The 17,722-nt window shown below is 40.9% G+C and overlaps 2 protein-coding genes across 3 annotated transcripts; one reads left to right on the top strand and one right to left on the bottom strand.

Annotated features, from left to right (window-relative positions):
- Positions 1 to 192: 192 nt before the first annotated feature.
- Positions 193 to 3,333, top strand: LOC135483790 (3-oxoacyl-[acyl-carrier-protein] synthase, mitochondrial-like). Of its 2 annotated transcripts, none has more exons than XM_064764831.1 (5): positions 193 to 247; positions 917 to 1,104; positions 1,453 to 1,641; positions 1,949 to 2,106; positions 2,342 to 3,333. In XM_064764831.1, the coding sequence occupies exons 2-5, from the start codon at positions 924 to 926 to the stop codon at positions 3,140 to 3,142; spliced, it is 1,329 nt and encodes a 442-aa protein (XP_064620901.1). In that variant the 5' UTR covers positions 193 to 247; positions 917 to 923; the 3' UTR covers positions 3,143 to 3,333. The 2 variants fall into 2 exon arrangements, with proteins under 2 accessions (XP_064620901.1, XP_064620902.1); XM_064764832.1 differs by lacking the exon at positions 193 to 247 and adding an exon at positions 276 to 477.
- Positions 3,334 to 5,092: 1,759 nt separating this feature from the next.
- Positions 5,093 to 17,708, bottom strand: LOC135483091 (histone-lysine N-methyltransferase SETD1B-like). Its single transcript, XM_064763610.1, has 16 exons — positions 17,499 to 17,708; positions 17,021 to 17,319; positions 16,570 to 16,665; positions 16,017 to 16,187; positions 15,280 to 15,379; positions 12,513 to 14,926; positions 12,104 to 12,188; positions 11,852 to 11,992; positions 11,435 to 11,561; positions 11,047 to 11,127; positions 9,862 to 10,793; positions 9,462 to 9,656; positions 8,990 to 9,105; positions 8,697 to 8,828; positions 8,062 to 8,319; positions 5,093 to 7,670 (listed from the first exon to the last, which is right to left on the bottom strand). The coding sequence occupies exons 1-16, from the start codon at positions 17,527 to 17,529 to the stop codon at positions 7,497 to 7,499; spliced, it is 5,352 nt and encodes a 1,783-aa protein (XP_064619680.1). The 5' UTR covers positions 17,530 to 17,708; the 3' UTR covers positions 5,093 to 7,496.
- Positions 17,709 to 17,722: the final 14 nt, after the last annotated feature.

The raw sequence follows: 17,722 nt of genomic DNA, 5'->3' as shown, positions 1-17,722 counted from the left end.
TCGGTGACAGGTGCGTGGATAATTTGTCTATTTGATTGGTTGATAATTAAAAAATATCTTCTTCAGTCCTACAAATTAAATCTATCAGTGTTGATATTTCTAAAACAATTATATTGCATTTCTATCTGTTGAATAGATATGAAACCTTATTTATGTTAACTTCAATCAAGAAGAAGACTGTCTCGAATTGAAGATTAATGTCGGCGCTCACGAAACAAAAATATTGAATTTTTCACACTTTATTTTGGTAAAGATCACACCACTTCTAATTATCTTACACTTTTAATTGCTTGCATTATGAGAAGATTAATCTTTGCATGTAATAGAACATCAAATGTTTGAAATTAGATTTCTATCAATGTCACAAAAGCTTTTCTTGCTCAAAGTTTTTGTAAAGTGTGTTTGTAAAGCGCCATCTGTCGCTCATAGCTGGTACTGATTTGTGGCTCTGGCTACCCATTTAATTACTAACCTCAGGTTAGGACAGTTTGAGAGGGTTACCTTTGAGAGGCACGAGTAATTAAGCAAAAGCATCATTTATGATATGATGGTACAGTAGTACAGTAGTACAGTAGATCATCCCTTACCACCTTAGCGGACACCTGTACCTCAGAGTCTGCTCTGTAGTGTGGGACTGGGAGTGGGAGGGAGGCCCAGCCAGGCCCCAGCAGAAAACCATCTGAGCCGTGGGCCTGCCCTAGATGTATTTATGCAGTAGGCTAGCTCACTGCTCTGGTTGAAAGAATTTTTGAGCCTTCCTGCCCAGCAAATTGTGCATGCAATTGCCCCATACAGTAGACCAAATTAGGCTGGTTGATTCCTGTTTCCTTGAGTGAATAAGACTTAAGACTAAGAGTGAATTCTTCGAATGGACAGGAAATTTACTTCTGTATTAATCAATTCCTTTGTTTTTCAGAGAAAACATGAGAACAATCAATGAGTTGGTCCGACATGTCAGAAGAGTTTCAACATCAACACCTCAATATCGAAAGAGAGTTGTGGTAACTGGACTTGGCCTTGTGACGTGCTTAGGTGTTGGAGCTAAAAAAGTGTGGAAAAGGCTGCTCAATGGAGAATGTGGAATCACCAAAATCACTGAACCTGGTAAGTTATGGCATACAGAGTATCTGTTGAGTTGCAACATTTCAACAGACAAACTCACAAAAAAAGGTTTCTTTACTAGGTTTTTACATGTTTGATTGATCAACTAGAATAGGATGAACTGTTCTAACAGCTTTTTTGAAATATTTCCAAGCCATTGCCACTGCAGGAAACTAGATATTGTTGATTTGTCATACTTGGGAAAATTCGATGTGTTATTGAAGGCTGGCATAGCTTTTTTGTTGGTGGTGTTGTAAATGCGCAGATAATTGTGTTTTGATGGTTAGCATTTCTGCTATGGGAATTTGAAGACCGTCATAAAATGTTGTGGGAACATAATTTTCTTTGCAGGGTTTGAAAAGATACCATGCCAAGTTGCTGGATATGTGCCAGCAAATGAACTCAATATCGAACAGTTGATTCCAAAATCTGAACTCAGGGAGATGAGCATGGGGTCAATTTATGCATTGGCTGCAGCTAATGAGGCGTTGGAGGATGCTGACTGGCATCCATTTACTGATGAAGAGAAAGAATATACAGGTGATTTTTGCAATAAATCTAAGAATAATTTCATGCTTCACAGATATAACTTGCCCTGGCTCAGAGTCCAGGAATGAATCAGGAAAAACAATCGAGCTTAAGGTGCTTTTTCACCATTTCAAGTGTCTCAAGAACTTGGGCTCTTATCATCTTGGCTCCTTCGACAACAGGAATCCCCCTTCTCATTTTGTCCATACTGCAACTTTTGATCTTGTCCTTGGGTTTGTACGATTCCTGTCCTTTCTAACAAAGTAGATTTCATTTCAGCTTTCGTCTTTGTTTGATATGCTTACTTGATTGATTTCAGGTGTGGCTGTAGGGATGGGCATGTCAAAGTTTGGAGACATCGTTGATGCTGGAATTACTCTCAAGAATCGAGGCTATAGTCGAATCAGTCCCTTTTTTATACCTAAAGTTTTGTTGAATATGCCTGCTGGACATGTCAGTCTCCGATATGGATTAAAGGTGAGGATACATGTAGATAAAATTAGTGCATATATGGTACCATCCTTGATCAAAGAAAGGTGTCCTCGAGACGTCCACATCCAGCTTCAGCAGCACTTTAAAAATGCATGGCTCACAGATATTTATACAATTATAAGAAATTTTGAATTTGCAAATTCTTCTCCAGTGGTTTGGTCTTACAATATGGAAAAGATGTAAAAATACTCATTAAGATTTTTTTCTCTTGTTTTTTCAGGGTCCCAATCATGTGGTTAATACGGCATGTGCCACAGGGTTACATGCTATAGGTGATGGCTCGAGGTTCATACAGAATGGGGATGCTAACGTAATGGTATGTGGTGGAACTGAAGCATCTGTCGGACCACTGGCAATTGCAGGATTCGCTCGCATGAGGGCATTATCAACATCATTTAATGACCGCCCTATTGAAGCATCGAGGCCTTTCGATAAAGATCGAGATGGATTCGTCATGGCTGATGGTTCGGGTGTAGTGGTACTTGAGGAATACGAACATGCCAAAAATCGTGGTGCAAAGATATATGCAGAGATTTTAGGTTATGGGTTATCTGGCGATTCCTTTCACTTGACTTCGCCAGACTCGGAAGGGGCTGGCGCCCGTAGGAGTATGTCTGCAGCGCTTCAGAATGCTGGGTTATGTCCCCAGGATGTGACACACATCAACGCACATGCTACATCAACGCCTTTAGGTGATGTTGCTGAGTGTAAAGCAGTGTTTAGGGTATTCGGTGAGAATTCTAAAAACATTTTAATGACGTCAACAAAAGGTGCTATTGGACACTTGCTTGGTGCTGCCGGTTCAGTTGAGGCCATATTTACCATCTTGGCCTGTTATCATGGAATTGTCCCTCCGACGCTGAACCTATTCAATCCAGATACTGGGGTAGATTTAAACATTGTGAGGGGGAGATCCGCAACATGGGACTTGGACAAAAGAATAGGACTGACAAACTCCTTTGGATTTGGTGGGACAAATTCAAGTATGTGCATTGGAAGTGTCAATGAAGCTCACAGTTGATGACGATCTTAAAGCATTACAATTTTGCCAGGATAAACGAGTGAATGTATCAATTTGAAAGTGTGGGGTGGATACTGAAGATGCTCTCAGCAAGATCAACATGAAGAGACTAAAACATTGTCAGGTACATGTATGTTAAAAATGCATGTTTTTGAATGTACATGTATGTTCAATGTCAGACATGTACTAGTCGGGAGAAACTTTCTGTTTTAATAAAATTGGATTTTTGAAACATAAGTAATTTTTTGTAGTCATTATGGCTGTCTTTACAGACAGTTTTGTGCATGTGCATGAATTTTGGCTTTGATTCTTGAAGACCGGATACAATGGGACCAGATTGTGGCACTCACCACAATGTTGGTGTGTTACATCAGGACTTTTTAAGAGTTGTACAACAATGCAACCATGTCAGACGAAAGAGTTCTAAAAACGATATAAGAGAAATGCTGCAACAGAACTTAAAGGGAACTGGAACCGCCGAGCGATTTATTCAACTTTTCGACTTTCACCGCCCGAGAAAGTCAAACTTCCAACTTCCTATTCGAGTTCAGATTTGTAGCTCCGCCCCCAGTGCCCGAGCATGCGCAGTTCAATTTGTTATTATTGAGAATCATGTGAGAATCACGTGAGTCATGCGATCTTTCATTCATGAGTTTTCGTAGTAAATTCCATAGTAGTGACGTCACTCAATGATTGACAGCTAGGCGCCATGTTTCATTCATGCCTCGTTCTGATCACCCGATACGCGGGAAATGAAAACGAGGTCATACGAACTGGCTTGGCGGTTCCAGTTCCCTTTAACTCATTTCACAATGGGACTTGACAAGAAGTCTGTGCTACAATATACTGATGGTACTAATGCAGGGATTCTGCAATAAATATGTAAGGCAGAGAGACCCACTTTTTCAACATGTATTTGGAAGACCAAGGCTTTGCTGCAGACTTGACCCTCCTTACTTCAAATTCTTACACATGCAAGAGAAAAGAGATGCTAGAAAACAAGTCAAACTGAATGCCAAAGATGATGTGTGTAAACACCAAATCCCACCCCAAAACATCGTGTATGATGCCGATATGTAGATCTATCTTCTCACTGAACAGCTATATGAGCTCTTAAACCATGACATTAGCTGTGTCAAGTCTGTGTTACTCTTTTATGCCGAGTTACATGAATCAACACAGGGAGTCCTGAACAAGCTTCATGTGGCTGCACTCAAAAAAAATGAATGCCTCGGACTATCTACAGACATCCGAACTAAGAGTAAGACAGATAGGGCTAGGGCTTTTTCTTGTGGCTGGAATTAACTTCCTCTCACTTATGCTGAATGGAACGGTAACCTATGCTAACCCAGATTGTCATCTGTTTTAGACTAGTTCAGCTGTGGTGGGTCTGACTGACTGCTTGGTATAGACCATACAGGTTTTCCTTGCTTACCGACCTTCTTTTCTGCTCTTTAGTCATTGCCTTGCCAAATAGCTTGCGGCTGCCCACTTGTACCTTTGGCTGTTCCTTGTGGCATTGTTTTCCATCGTCTCCCTAGTATGTTCCCTGGTACAATAATGGTACCTCCGATAAGCCAACCGAAGGTTCATTTAGCCTGTGGTGCATCACCAGCGAACACAGAACAAGGAAAAATGCAATAGGCAAACAGTGAATGGTTACAGAGCCTTGTGGTGCTCTTTCAATTGTCTCCATAGCATGTTCTCTGGTGCAACCAATGGGAACATCCAGTAAGCCAAATCAATGTTCATTTTGTGTGTGGTGCCTCACAAGGTCACAAGCAAACACAGAACAAGGAAAAATGCCACAAGGGAACAGTCTATTGATACGCAGCTTTTGGGAGTGCTGTAACCCCTCTTACAGATGGTGAAACAACATTCCATGCTACCTGTACGATTCCTTCAAAGCATTGCAACAGGACAACTCCGAAACAAAGAACAGAAGACGTCTTTACATCAGTTCACTAATTGTAATTTATTTACAAACGAATACAGTATTACAAGCCAAAGATACATCTCTATCTTGTCCGTGCCAATGTATAAAACATGAGATGTGTACCAGCATGTACATGTCTACTCTACAACAGTTACACAGTGTCTGGATGCAATACATAGGAGAATGTACACAGGACAAGCTTAGCCATGTCCATCAGAAAGCCCACAACTATATCTACAAAACCAACAAACTAGTATCTTGAATCACATCATACACCAACAACAATGGTATAATACTCAAAATAACAGTATTTACAGTTTTCAAAGGTATTGCTTCAATAATATACACATGCAACTTCTAAAACACAGCACAAACAGATACAAGTACTTCGTCAATATACAGAGGAAAATCAGTCTACATGTATTAATGCCAAGGAACTTTCAGAAGCCCAAAGAGAATAAACCAAATTCTTGTCAATTTCCGCACCACCATGGTGTTACGCACTGGCGGAGAAATTAACAATGGTCGCTGATGGTCGCGTACAGAGAAGCCAACGACCCCCAAACCGATATTGAAATTTACAATAGAAACTAGCAGTGCAGAGATAAAACTTCTTACGAGACAGATACATGTACTACATGTACATGTACACCATTCATCAGGTTCTAGCATGATCTGTTTACTGAGTTGAGCAAGAATATCCACTGGCGGTGGGAAATTCACAAAGGAGGCAAGAAAAGAACAAACATGCTCTCTACTACACAAAAGCTGATCTACATCAACAGACATACACATGTACATGGACATGTACGCAGACAATATGTGTCAGCCAAGCATTAATGACTGAACTCTTTTAAAGGAGTATAGTGGCTTAATCAAATAGCCTTCATCAACAATTGCCAAATTTAAACAATCATACATGTAGTTTTAAAAACTATCATACAAATTGTTATGCGAGAATCTTAAGAAATATGCAGCCCATACATGTAGCACATCACAGTGTGCTGTGTCAGGCTGTCAACCAATAAAAGAGACAATGCACTGTCCCCACTCCAACTTGCATGTATACTCATTGTCAAGACATGGGATTCCGGAAAGAAGGATAAGCTTGACTCACAAAAGCCGAGAACATGTTGTTAAAGTGACATGAGGCTGCCAACCCTCTTTGTGGGCTATCAGGAACTATAAAGTTAATATTTTCAATAGATTCAGTATTTTTGCAAGCCGCCTTCAGTATTTCTAATGGATCAGTGACTTTCAGTACCATTTTACAAATTTCGACCAATTTTCGGACTGAATACTGCCCAGTTGGCAGCCTTCCTAGCGGAACCCCTGCATAGCGGTAGAGGAAGTTGGGACGGTGCCAAACCTCTGTAATACCATTTCTGGCATTGGACTTGGACTTGACCAAATCACATACAAAGCTGATGAAGTTGGGAGGCATGTACTCTCGCATGCTTGATATGTTTTCGTGTCACAATAATATTAACCTGAATGACACCCACTCCATATTACCAAAAATTTTCAGTATCAACGAAAAGGCCATCTTGTCCAGAAATGGCCCCTAACTAATATTGAGTTCTTAAATGATTTGTAAGAAACTTCAATCCAATAATACTTCACGCAACTTTAACCAGAATGATGAGTATATCCGAACAAACGACCTAAATATTTTTTTCTGAACTTCACCCATTTTGAATATATATGTACATCACTGTTAAAAGACAACAAAATATCAATGTGCCCTGTTGAAAAATAAATTGTTCTTTGTATACATGCAGTAGCTTGGAATCGACAACATGCACATAGTCAAAACATGCATGAGGGCACAAACATTTTGGTGACGCAGAGCAATTTGCTGGACAATTCAATTTCTACTTCAATCACTTCCTGCATCACATGAGCTTCCGCTGGAAGATGTACAATGCAGTGTTACATGAGCTAGAGTTGTGATGGAGTTCGTTTTCTGAATTTGTACCCAGATGTTTTGAGAAATGCTAAATGTTTCTTTGAGTAAGCAGAAGTGATTGAAACACATTGTTCATTAGTACACATGTACCAATAGACCGATAGATATTTACAAACTGGAACTGAAGTAAATCGAACATATGCAAATTGAGAGCACCATGGAAGTTTTCAATCTTCCAGCAACCACATGGCATCAATATATCCAGAGTTGAAGTAAGTTTTATTCAGTTTCTGTGTACAATTATAGGTTGCCCTGCCTCCTGTAGGGAAGTTTGAGCACTCAGAACCATTTTAAAGATCCATGATATGAACATAGTCCTTGTCTATGAACTTTAAAATATCCCTCTTGTAAAGAATTGAGTCCATGTTACCCAATCCTAGATCCAGTCAGGGCTGAGGAACTTAACTTCGATCCAAGCCGGCAGTAATAACACCTAACTGGTAAGTTTCTCAGTTGAGTGTTCCTCTGCAACCCTGGGCACCACAAAGGCAAGGGATCTTTTCATCCTCCAATGGGAATTTATAATCGTATGTGATTTCCTCATTTACATCAATGTCTCTCTTGGAATAAATGACAATTTTCTTTTGTTGCTCCACGGTGATAACCTTCGCATAACAATTTGGCTGAAAATTAAGCAAAGACATCATTATCATATGCCTGAGGGGAAGGGGTTCTGACCACCTGGACTGCATCCAGAATCAGTTATTTGGAGACTGGGATCAAACACAGATAACAACATTTGCCTTGAACATGGCTGTCCACTTAAGAATCCACAAGAAGACTGTGTTAGCAATGGAACTTTTTCTCTTTCTTAACATTCACAGAAACCTACACTCTGAAACAGAAAACCGCCCACCATGAACACACTAAGAAATTCAAGACAGCACTGGACTTGTTCACAAGACACTTCATGCGGTGAATAATTTTCGAATAGTTTGTGCATTTAGAAAATAGTACAAGTCTTACAAAAATTTACTTGAAAGTTGATGAAAGGATGTATAGGAAAACACTTACATTACAGCAGTGGTTGATAAATCGTGCCAGATTGCCACATTTCGTGGCATCGATAATAGTCTCTCCATCGACCCTGAACAGATAGCTGCTTCCGATTCCTATCTTTTCGTAATTCTTCTCGCGCTCATCAGCCATTGATGCCCGGATGCTCTGCCCAACATACTCAATCACCATCTCTTCAGCAGCAATTGGTTCCAGGGCAAATAGACCCCAATCATGGATCATACTCTTGGCAAACTTCAGCTGCTTCTTACGGAACTGAAAATTGAACGAATGAAATTCTCCATTGAAGAAGTCAAATATGACAGGATGAACACAAAGAGTACCTAACTAAGGGTACAAGATTGAGGAGAAACTCAGCATCTTATCACTCAAGACTCCCTGAACTAGGAAACTGAAGCTGGTCGCACAAATAAAAAAATCAAACCAGTGGTAAGACTAGATTAACAATTTTATTCCCAGCTAGCAACTCAGTTTCCTGTTCCATTATGTTACCCCTAAGTGATTTAACTACACCTGACTAGACTAACCTCCATGAATGTTACAAGAGGTCAACTAGCTTGCCCATTATTCAACCAAAAACAGGTTTATTTCTCCACCTCATTACTTGGCCCCTGACAGGTCTCAACACTCACCTTGAGTTGGTTAAACTTGAGTAGGTCTCCCCTGTCACTGTCGAGAATATCAGCAAAGGAGGTGAGCAACCGTCTCTGGTTGGAACGAGCCTCTCTTGAAAGTTGTTGTACCGACTTCTTGCACTTAGAATCCTAAAAATAAATATTTGGTATATTTACACTGAAACAATATGCTTCCTTTTCCGTCTTCACTCATAGTCGATAGTGCACTGGGCTCATAAGTTGGTTGTACATTTGTACATACATGTAGTCCACATTTTAAATATTTGACATTGTTATCGAGTGTTACTCACCGTTTTCTCCATTTCTTCCTGAAGTTGATCCCTTTCCAAGGTATGTTTATAATGCCACAAGTAAGACGCTTTCTCCTGCATGCTGATCTTGTAGTAACCCTCAGTCCTTGCACAACCTGAAATCAGCATATGATATGGTAATTACAAAGAGAAGCAAGCCAGCTGGTGTCAATGGCATTTCTTCTGAGACACCAAGCATTGTACATTCTGGCTTGGTCAGTGAACTCCAATCTTCCACATTCAAGTCACTGGCTATTGAGCTTTGCATGAGAAATGTCGCTCTTACCCATTCCAAACTCCAGTGCACACGATGCGAACATTGCTCACAATCACATATACCGATCCCGATGGCCCAGTGGTCACGTCGTCTGCCTGATATCAAAGGTTTGATCCCTGCTAGTAGCTCTCTCAGTAACCACCACCCTATATTGTATGAGGTGGTGGTAACTCCTAGCCTAGTCAAAATACTCACCAGCAGCATGTATTTTAAACGGTAGCTCATCTGCATGCGATTTCTTCCTCTTCTTGGGAGGCACTGGATCAGGAATGTTGGTGAATGCATGATCAACCCAATGGACTTCATTCAACCAGTAGTTCTCCTCCTTGTCATCGGCTAACATCTGTTCATATGTTCGTTTCAGATAATTGATGTCCTCGATGTCAATACCTATAAGAGCAGACAATCGATTAGGGTTGTTTTTCAGCAAATATTCCTAAAGTTGAAATGTAGCTCAAACAGTATTACCAGCAAAGGGTCGTCCAAGCTATCCTTTAGTTCTTTCAAAGTTGGTAACATAAAACCGCAACGATTTTGAGTTTACATGTAGCAGAGTACAAAAACATCAGCTGAAAACAGGGATGCAACAACTCACCTCTTCCAAATATTTCATACATGATTTCATTATGAGCATCCAAATCCCTGGGTTCATATGTTGGTCGTGGCTTTGGCTTTGTCGGAACGACATCTTCTAGAATTGCAGCAAGTTCCCGATTGACCTTTGACCTCACAGATGTTGTAATATCCTTCAATCGTTTCTTCTCCATAGCTTTCTCTTTCTTCAATTCTGCCTTCGTCCTTTTCTTTTCCTCCTCCAATGCCAATTTCAGTTGTTGTGTCTTTGCAACTTTGTCCTCCTCGGCTGCAGCTTCCATCAATTCGTTATGAATCTGTTCCGCTATCTTGTCGATATCTAACTCGCCTCCCTTCTTCATTGGCAGCACCCTTGGTCGATTCACCATACTAGCCAACCTTTTCATCGTCTCGATACGACAGTAGAAATGATCCATCAAGAATGCCGGTGGCTCATCCACATCTATCACTGGCACTTCCTCAGCATCGTCTGTCGCCTCCGAATCTGATGCACCAGACATATTTTCATCTGTCTTCCGACCATAACTTGTATCCATATCATCCGGTGGACGTGCAAAGTAATTGTGTTCGATGTTAAATTGGTTATTAACTTCACGTTGTCGCTTCCGTTCCTCCGCCCGAGCTTTCAGCCTGATCTTCTCAGCTTCTTTCTCAGCTTTCTTGGCCTCGCGTTTTGCGATCTTCTCCAGTCTCTGAGTTTCCTTCTCCTGCCTCTTCCTCTCCTGTTCCGCTTCTCTTGCTTTCCGTTTGTCTTCTTGTCTACGCATCTTCTCCAACTCGTACTCTGTAGGACCTTTCTTCTCCGGGGCTTTGACTTTCTCCTCTACCAACAACTCTGGCTCTTCACGTATTGGAGATAGACGCTTGTCTTCCTCATCATCAGACTTGACCTCCCCCTCTTCTGATTCACTTGATGACCAATCACCACTTTCACTGAAATAAAAAACTTGGTAGTAGAAGAGAGGAAAAATAGAAGTTCAGAATGAATGTTATACAGTACTGCAACTTCACTGCAATAGCTAGATCTAGGAACACAGGAAAATCACTCATTCTAACAGTGAAGGATGCACTATCGGATGCCAAACCAAACCACCATCAGTTTACTCCAGAAAACGGCTATGTTAATATTATGAGTCACGACTCAATTTTGGTAAACCTGGGCTACTCTTCATAGAAAACTACATACCCAGGGGCATGCACCTCATCCACATGCATCTTGGTCTTTGCAAAAGCATCATCATCTGTGCTTTCAACATCAATGATCTCTCTGAAAAAGGCAAGCAATAATAAACAACAACGATCATTGTACATGTGATGAAATCACAAGTAGATTAATTATTATCTCAATCACTGGATGTATTGGTTCACCATTGGACTACCACAGACACCACTGGGTCCAGTTGGGATCCCTCAATGGACTATACTACCCAAGTGACCCTCCTTCTTTATTTAGTATCATAACAACCTGTTAAACAATCAATGTACATGTAATTATTCACTAATAACCTCACCACAGCTTCATTATAATTTTCGTAATTTAAAAAAGAAATGTTTTCAATATAAAAACAGCTTACTTGTCAGGTGACACTTCTTTTGTCTTTGGTTCTTGTTCTTCATCAGATGATTCCTCATCAGAACTATCAGAACTCTCATCCTCACTCTCCTCACCACTACTCTCACCGCTACCCTCTTCTGACTCTTCTGCAAGAAATATAAGAATTTTTATTAAGGTCTTCTGACCAAGGTAGCCCTAGAACACCTGTGGCCCATTTGATATCTGCTAGATTGTGGGACATGGCCATCCACAGAACAGGAAACAACGACCCAAACTCTTGCAACGAGCAGGAGTATCCTCAAGCCGTAACACCCAACCTACAGGAACAACTTGCTGTACAGAGATAGGACAGAATTTAACTGGAGAAGACAACTGAGAACATCAACCTTGACACAGAGACATAGTAAAAAACAGTGAACAAAGAAGAAGACTTTACCTTCCGATTCGTCTTCACTTTCTTCGTCTTCAGAGTCAGACTTCTCATCTTCACTACTGCTGCTACTGTAGATAAATGCCCGCTCCCTCTTCTTGGCCTTTTTACTGGACTCCTTTGTTGATGTGGAGGCCTTCTCAGAATCTGCAATTAAACCAATCAAACAGACAAATTGAGTGAACATCAACAGTAGTGATATAACCACCTGTATAATTTGGCCTCATCAAATCACTTTTCACATGTAAGTTGACCTACCTGATTCCCATTCCTCCACTGGCGTCCTAGGACGCCGGAAATAGTCATCTTCATCAGGCTCAGGCGATGGAGGGCGGAACTTTTTCTGTAAGAATAACAAGCGCCATAGTAATCAGCAACAACAACATTAGAAATATGAAAACAAAAGTTTGTGCATTGAAAATACACGTAGATGAAGAGTAGGACTTCTCTTCACATCATTCAGACTGTCAAATGTTGATGATAGTCTTTCAATGAGAGTTCTCAAAATGATGACTCCAGGGCGTTGATGATACAGTTACCAAGAAGAAAGTGGAAGTAAAGAACCGATCTAAGGTCAGATTAAACCTCTACTGAGGTACATTACAATTTGCACAGCAAGTTGTTGCAAAGGTTTAATACAATTGCAAGAATATGATGCATTACTCACAGGTACTCTAAAGGATGGCAGTTTTGGCATGGAACTTCGGATTCCCAGCAGTCCACCACGGCCACCAAGACCCATTCCACTCGACAAGGCTCCCAGTGCACCTCCCTCCGAACTCCAAGGGCTCTGCTTCTCAAACAGCGATGACAGAGTTGCAGTAATGTCTTGTTTTGGGGCAACTTCTGTCTTTGGCTTGTCAAGTACACTAGCAGGCTTCACAATCGCTTGGAACTTAGCTCGGTCCTGGGCGTCATCCCACCAGGACTCCAAAGATTTGAATGCAGACACTTCAACCATTTTCTTACACAAGTCCTTTTTCATCACAACCTTTAGTTCGGTAATGATCTTATTGAGAACACCATAAAACGACCCATCATGCGGATCTTTGAGATCATCCAGTGTTATCAAAGGTCCCTGGAAACCACCATCCATGAAGGAGTTCGACAGATTTGCCGAAGTATCACTATTGAAGCTAGTGTTTAGATTATTACTAGAGCCCCACGACTCGTTGAATCCCTGAGTCCGCTGACCAAAGTCAGGCATTAATGGATTCAATGTATTTGTTTGTTGGTTAAAACTAGCACTTAAATTAGGTGGCGGCACTGAGGGGTCAAAAGGTGGAGGTTGTTTGTGCTGATTCGGCACATTGAGTTCTAATTTCTCTTCTCCACTACTCAAGGATGACAGACTCATGCGGTCATCCTCATTCTCTTCCATCCCTATTGTGACCTCCTGAACATCGGAAGACTGAAATTCACCCGCGTCATCAATTATTGTCTCCGACTCAATGGTCTCATCCCCAATCTCATCCTCACCAACATAGAATGCATTCCGTGAATCTGAAACCTCCTGTACCATCCCCTCTGTCATAATTTCCACTTCCATCGCATCTTCTTCCATTCCTCCTTCATAAGGCATTGGTGGCAGTGGAGGAATCGCCTCATCAGAGCCGGGAAGTGGTGGCTGCTCATGCACTGGTAAGGGAGGCTCCATGAAGTACTCATTTGCAGGCACCAGAGGTGCTTCCGTGGTGGGAGTCTCTGGCTCACCACTGTCAAATGAACTATCTAGCTCCCTTTGTTTCAGCAACAACTCAATTCTAGATTCCAAACTGAATGGGCGTTCTTCTTCGAAACTATCTCTCTTTTTTGTTTTTGTATCACTCTTTTCTTTGCTCTCAGTCTGATCATCTGTACCTTGATCATCAGTTGAATAATCATCACTTTTGTCAAAACTCTCAGCTTTATCAGGCAAACCTGGAGGCTGCAGACCTGGAGGCTGCATACCAGGAGGTTGCAAAGCAGATGGCGGCAAACTAGGAGTAGGCAAACCTGGTGGCTGTGGTTGAGATGTCTCTGGGGCTGAATAACTTGTCTCACTTTTTTGAAAGTTTCCTTGTGGCTGCGACGGGGCTGGCAGCTTTGGTTGCTGTGGTGCAGGTGTCTGCTGCTTCTGCTGCATCGGTTGGACTTGTGCTTGTGGCTGTGGCTGCTGAAAGTTCTGGCTGTCACTTTGAAAGCTGCCCCGGCGGAAGTTTTGTTGAGAATTTTGAAAGTTACTTTGCTGTTGGAAATTTTGTTGCATGTTATTACCAAAGTTTCCTCTCTGAAAGTTCATGTTTTGTGCTTGAAAATTCTGCACACCATTGTTGCCAAAATTGCCCTGGGAGAAATTTTGTCGGTTCTGGTTATTCATTGTATTCATATTATTGAATTGATTGTTCATGAACTGCCCTGGTTGGTTGTAATTCTGTTGATTATACTGTCCGAACTGATTTGTCTGCTGAGCATTTTGTCCAAATTGGTTCCCCTGCTGCACATTAGGCTGGCCCATTCGGAACTGTTGTTGCTGAGCCATACTGAACGTCTGTTGCATGTTGAAATTGAAAGCAGGCATATTCTGCATATTTCCAGCAGGTGAAGTCCCAAAATTACTCTGCGGTGTGTAATTAGGCGTACCAAAACTTCCCGATGAAAACGATGATGGCGTTGAGGGAAAACTACCAGGTTGAAAATTGTTCGTAGGGGTTGGAGGGAAGGGTGTGCCAGGGGTTGACGATGACTGAGGAGTCAATGGTGGAGCACTTAGCGGGGGATTACTCTCAAATGTTCTCTCTGATTGAGAAAATGAGCGGTCCCGTTTTTTGTCTGGTTTAGAACCTGAATCGGATTCCTCCTTCTTTTCATCAACTGTAGAGCGTCGCCTAACTTTTTCTATCTCCTTTTCTGCTTTCTCTCGTTCTTTTTCCCGATCCTTAGACGGGTCAGTATAAAATCGAGTTTTGCAATGGCTGCCCATATCTTCATATTCAAAAGTCCGCACAGCCTGCTTCGATTTTTCAAAACTCGGAGAAGGTGGATTGAGAATCGGCTTATCTGATACCACAAGATCATCAATCAGTTTCTGACGCGCTTTACCTGAAATACATCGAAAGTTCCAAATGAAGTCAAAGCTGCAGACTTCTTTTCTGGCCATGATAATAGCCAACACTGTGACGTTAAAGATGAATGGCCCAATTTATGCACAAAATGGTACCAAAATTTCAAACACCTGATTCTAGTGTGATGGCACAGAGAATATGTTGAAAGGGTGGTACAGGCATATCATTAATACTACGTTTGATGCCTGCATCATTGGTGTAGTCAATAGATTGTTCCAAAAGGACTGCTGAGATATCAGAAATTTACAAGTTCAACTGTTGGCAAGGACATAGAGAAACAATCCCATTGAAGGTTTAAAACTGTCAAGAATTTTTATCACAGATACCTACCCATTGTGTCTACAAACACTGTCATTATCTTCCCCATTTTTGATGTGTTGTTCAGCTTTTCAACACAAGCTTTAGCACATCTTGTAGATGAAAACACCACCTGAAATAAAAGAAAAATTTATAAATAATGCTTCCAGTCCTCAACATTTCGTACTCTGATGCACCATACATCAATACAATTCTTATATTGTTTTTGGTGCTCTACATCTTTGCCATTTGTAAAGAGTAAGGAAAACTACCCTCAATCATTAGGTGTGACTGCTTGATCGATGGCAAAAGTGTACAGAAATCTTACTGCAGCACAGCATTTTGTCACAGTTGAAATCCATCCTGCTGTTTGACCACCTAAATTTTAACCTTTATGCCAGATAATCAGAATTCCAAGCCTTTGATTCCACAGTAACACTTTTGTGGGTACACAGATGAAGGAATTACTGAACTATACTCTAGTCATCAGACAATGACATGGCAGCGAGTAAGACTTCTTTGATTGAATAAAACTACAGCTTTGCCATCTATAAAAAGTTGGGAAAACCACACTCAATCATTAGTTCAGCTAACGGTTGATAGATGGCGAAAGATTGCAACAATGCTTCTGCCATACACAGCATGACAGAGGAAGATCTTTCAAATAAATACTAAATCAACACTTACAAAGCTACAAACTTCAATACTTGTCAAAGGCTTAAAATCAAAATGTTCAGCATGGAATAAATGTTAACAAACTACAACCTTACCTTTCCAACTCCTAAATGCCTTTTTGACTTGGGATGATAATAAATTTTGACCTCATCAATGGTACCAAACTGCTTGCACATGTCCTCGAGGAAGTTCCTGTTGATGTTATCATTGAGGTTAGTGAATGTTACCTCCTTTGGAAGAGGCTGGCCAACATAGTTTGCATCATACTGGAAAGACAACACAAGCAATTAGTGAACCACAGACAATACCATATCAACAAATGGATAGCGAATTCAGATTTCATTGGCAAATTACTTAAGAACAGACAACCTCACATCTGAGAACTGGGAAATTTTACTTTTGCCAAATGTTGTTTGCTAAGGTAGGTGTCTTAATGTCTTGACAAATATTAGAGCGGTTGTTACAGAGGACCCTGGGTGGTTAATTTGTTTATCCATAACTTACTTAAAAATATTTAGTACTTTAGTCCAATATCAAATTTTCAACATAAAAAGTAACACTAACAGTAATGGTGTTGAGGAAAATGTTTCAATATTGACTTTACATTTTGAGAAAAGTTAGATATGACTGTTGTCATACCGGTCATACCTTGAACTTAGGGACTGGAAGATCTGCAGCTTGTCGCTTGGTCCAAAGTCGGTTCCATCTTGATCTTGGATCGACAGCTTCAACTGCACGGGTTGTCTGAAATAAATTTTATTTATAATGAACTCCAAACACTGCCCAAATAGGTTAGAATTCATGAATTAAAATAAGCATTTTAAATTCTGGAATTTTTTTAAAGAATCAAGTCAAAGGGGCCGACCACTTATTCTAATTACTCCTCATCAAGCTATTGTACCCAAATACATGTATGACATAGAAAAAATCCATTTGCCACATTGGCTTTGTTTAGATCACTTAACGAGATGCCTTAAAAATACCTCAGTTCACCAGCAGCCTCTTTTTGTTTGATTTCAGCCATGTATGGGTAAAAACACTTCGATATCTATCATAGAATACCAGATAATCAGCATTTTGATCTTCATATCATCCTTACCCCTGGCTGTATGCCATCAAACCGGTAGATTTTCTGAGAACTTGGATGAATGGCAGGGTCAGCAACAAGTTTATAATTTCTTCCTGCATGTCCCTTCTTCTTGTCATGGTGATAATGGTCCTGTTGGGGGTTGTCCTGATACTGATCTTGCTCATCAAAAGAATCATGACTATAGTCTCGATTCCTGTGAAAAGTAGGAGTGGCAGGACCATGATAATGGCCACGGGGTTCATCATGACCGTGATTCGATGAGTGCCCATGTCCACCATGATGAGGTCTTGAGGACAAACCATTCACATCTGAAAAGAGAAATGCAAAGAATTTAGTTGTCATTAATTCTGCGACCAACAATCTGTCTGAAAATCTAAGAATAATGGGCTGTCATCGAGCAAACTTGACATGGGCTGGGTTGTGCACAAAATGTACACAACAGTACACAACTTGTGTACTGCATTGTACACATGGCTGTGTTGCTCACCACGGAGAGAATGTTTCCTGAAGTGATCCATAGTGAAGGACGGCAGTTTTAGGCTTGTGGCGAGTGTCTATCTGTTCTCCTGTGAATAAAGATGACACCTCGACCGGGTAATCTGGATCATTATCTCCAGGGACCGCACTTAGGACGTATCAAAGTCGAGCATTTTGATGAATCCCTCCTTTCTCATCCAAACTACCCTGTTTACCCACAATTCCGTGGCACTC

This window comes from Lineus longissimus, chromosome 2 (genome assembly GCF_910592395.1).
Source record: "Lineus longissimus chromosome 2, tnLinLong1.2, whole genome shotgun sequence".
NCBI lineage: Eukaryota > Metazoa > Nemertea > Pilidiophora > Heteronemertea > Lineidae > Lineus > Lineus longissimus.
This window is presented reverse-complemented; position numbering and strand designations above follow the sequence as displayed.

Excerpts from the sequence above, each read along its gene's own strand:
- LOC135483790 (XM_064764831.1), top strand. The coding sequence starts at position 924 with ATGAGAACAATCAATGAGTTGGTCCGACATGTCAGAAGAGTTTCAACA. Across the intron at positions 1,642-1,948 it reads TGAAGAGAAAGAATATACAG|GTGTGGCTGTAGGGATGGGC; the intron begins GTGATTTTTGCA and ends GATTGATTTCAG. Across the intron at positions 2,107-2,341 it reads GTCTCCGATATGGATTAAAG|GGTCCCAATCATGTGGTTAA; the intron begins GTGAGGATACAT and ends TTGTTTTTTCAG.
- LOC135483091 (XM_064763610.1), bottom strand. The coding sequence starts at position 17,529 with ATGGATCACTTCAGGAAACATTCTCTCCGTG. Across the intron at positions 14,927-15,279 it reads AGTGTTTGTAGACACAATGG|GTAAAGCGCGTCAGAAACTG; the intron begins GTAGGTATCTGT and ends GATGTATTTCAG. Across the intron at positions 8,829-8,989 it reads AGGAAGAAATGGAGAAAACG|GATTCTAAGTGCAAGAAGTC; the intron begins GTGAGTAACACT and ends ATTTATTTTTAG.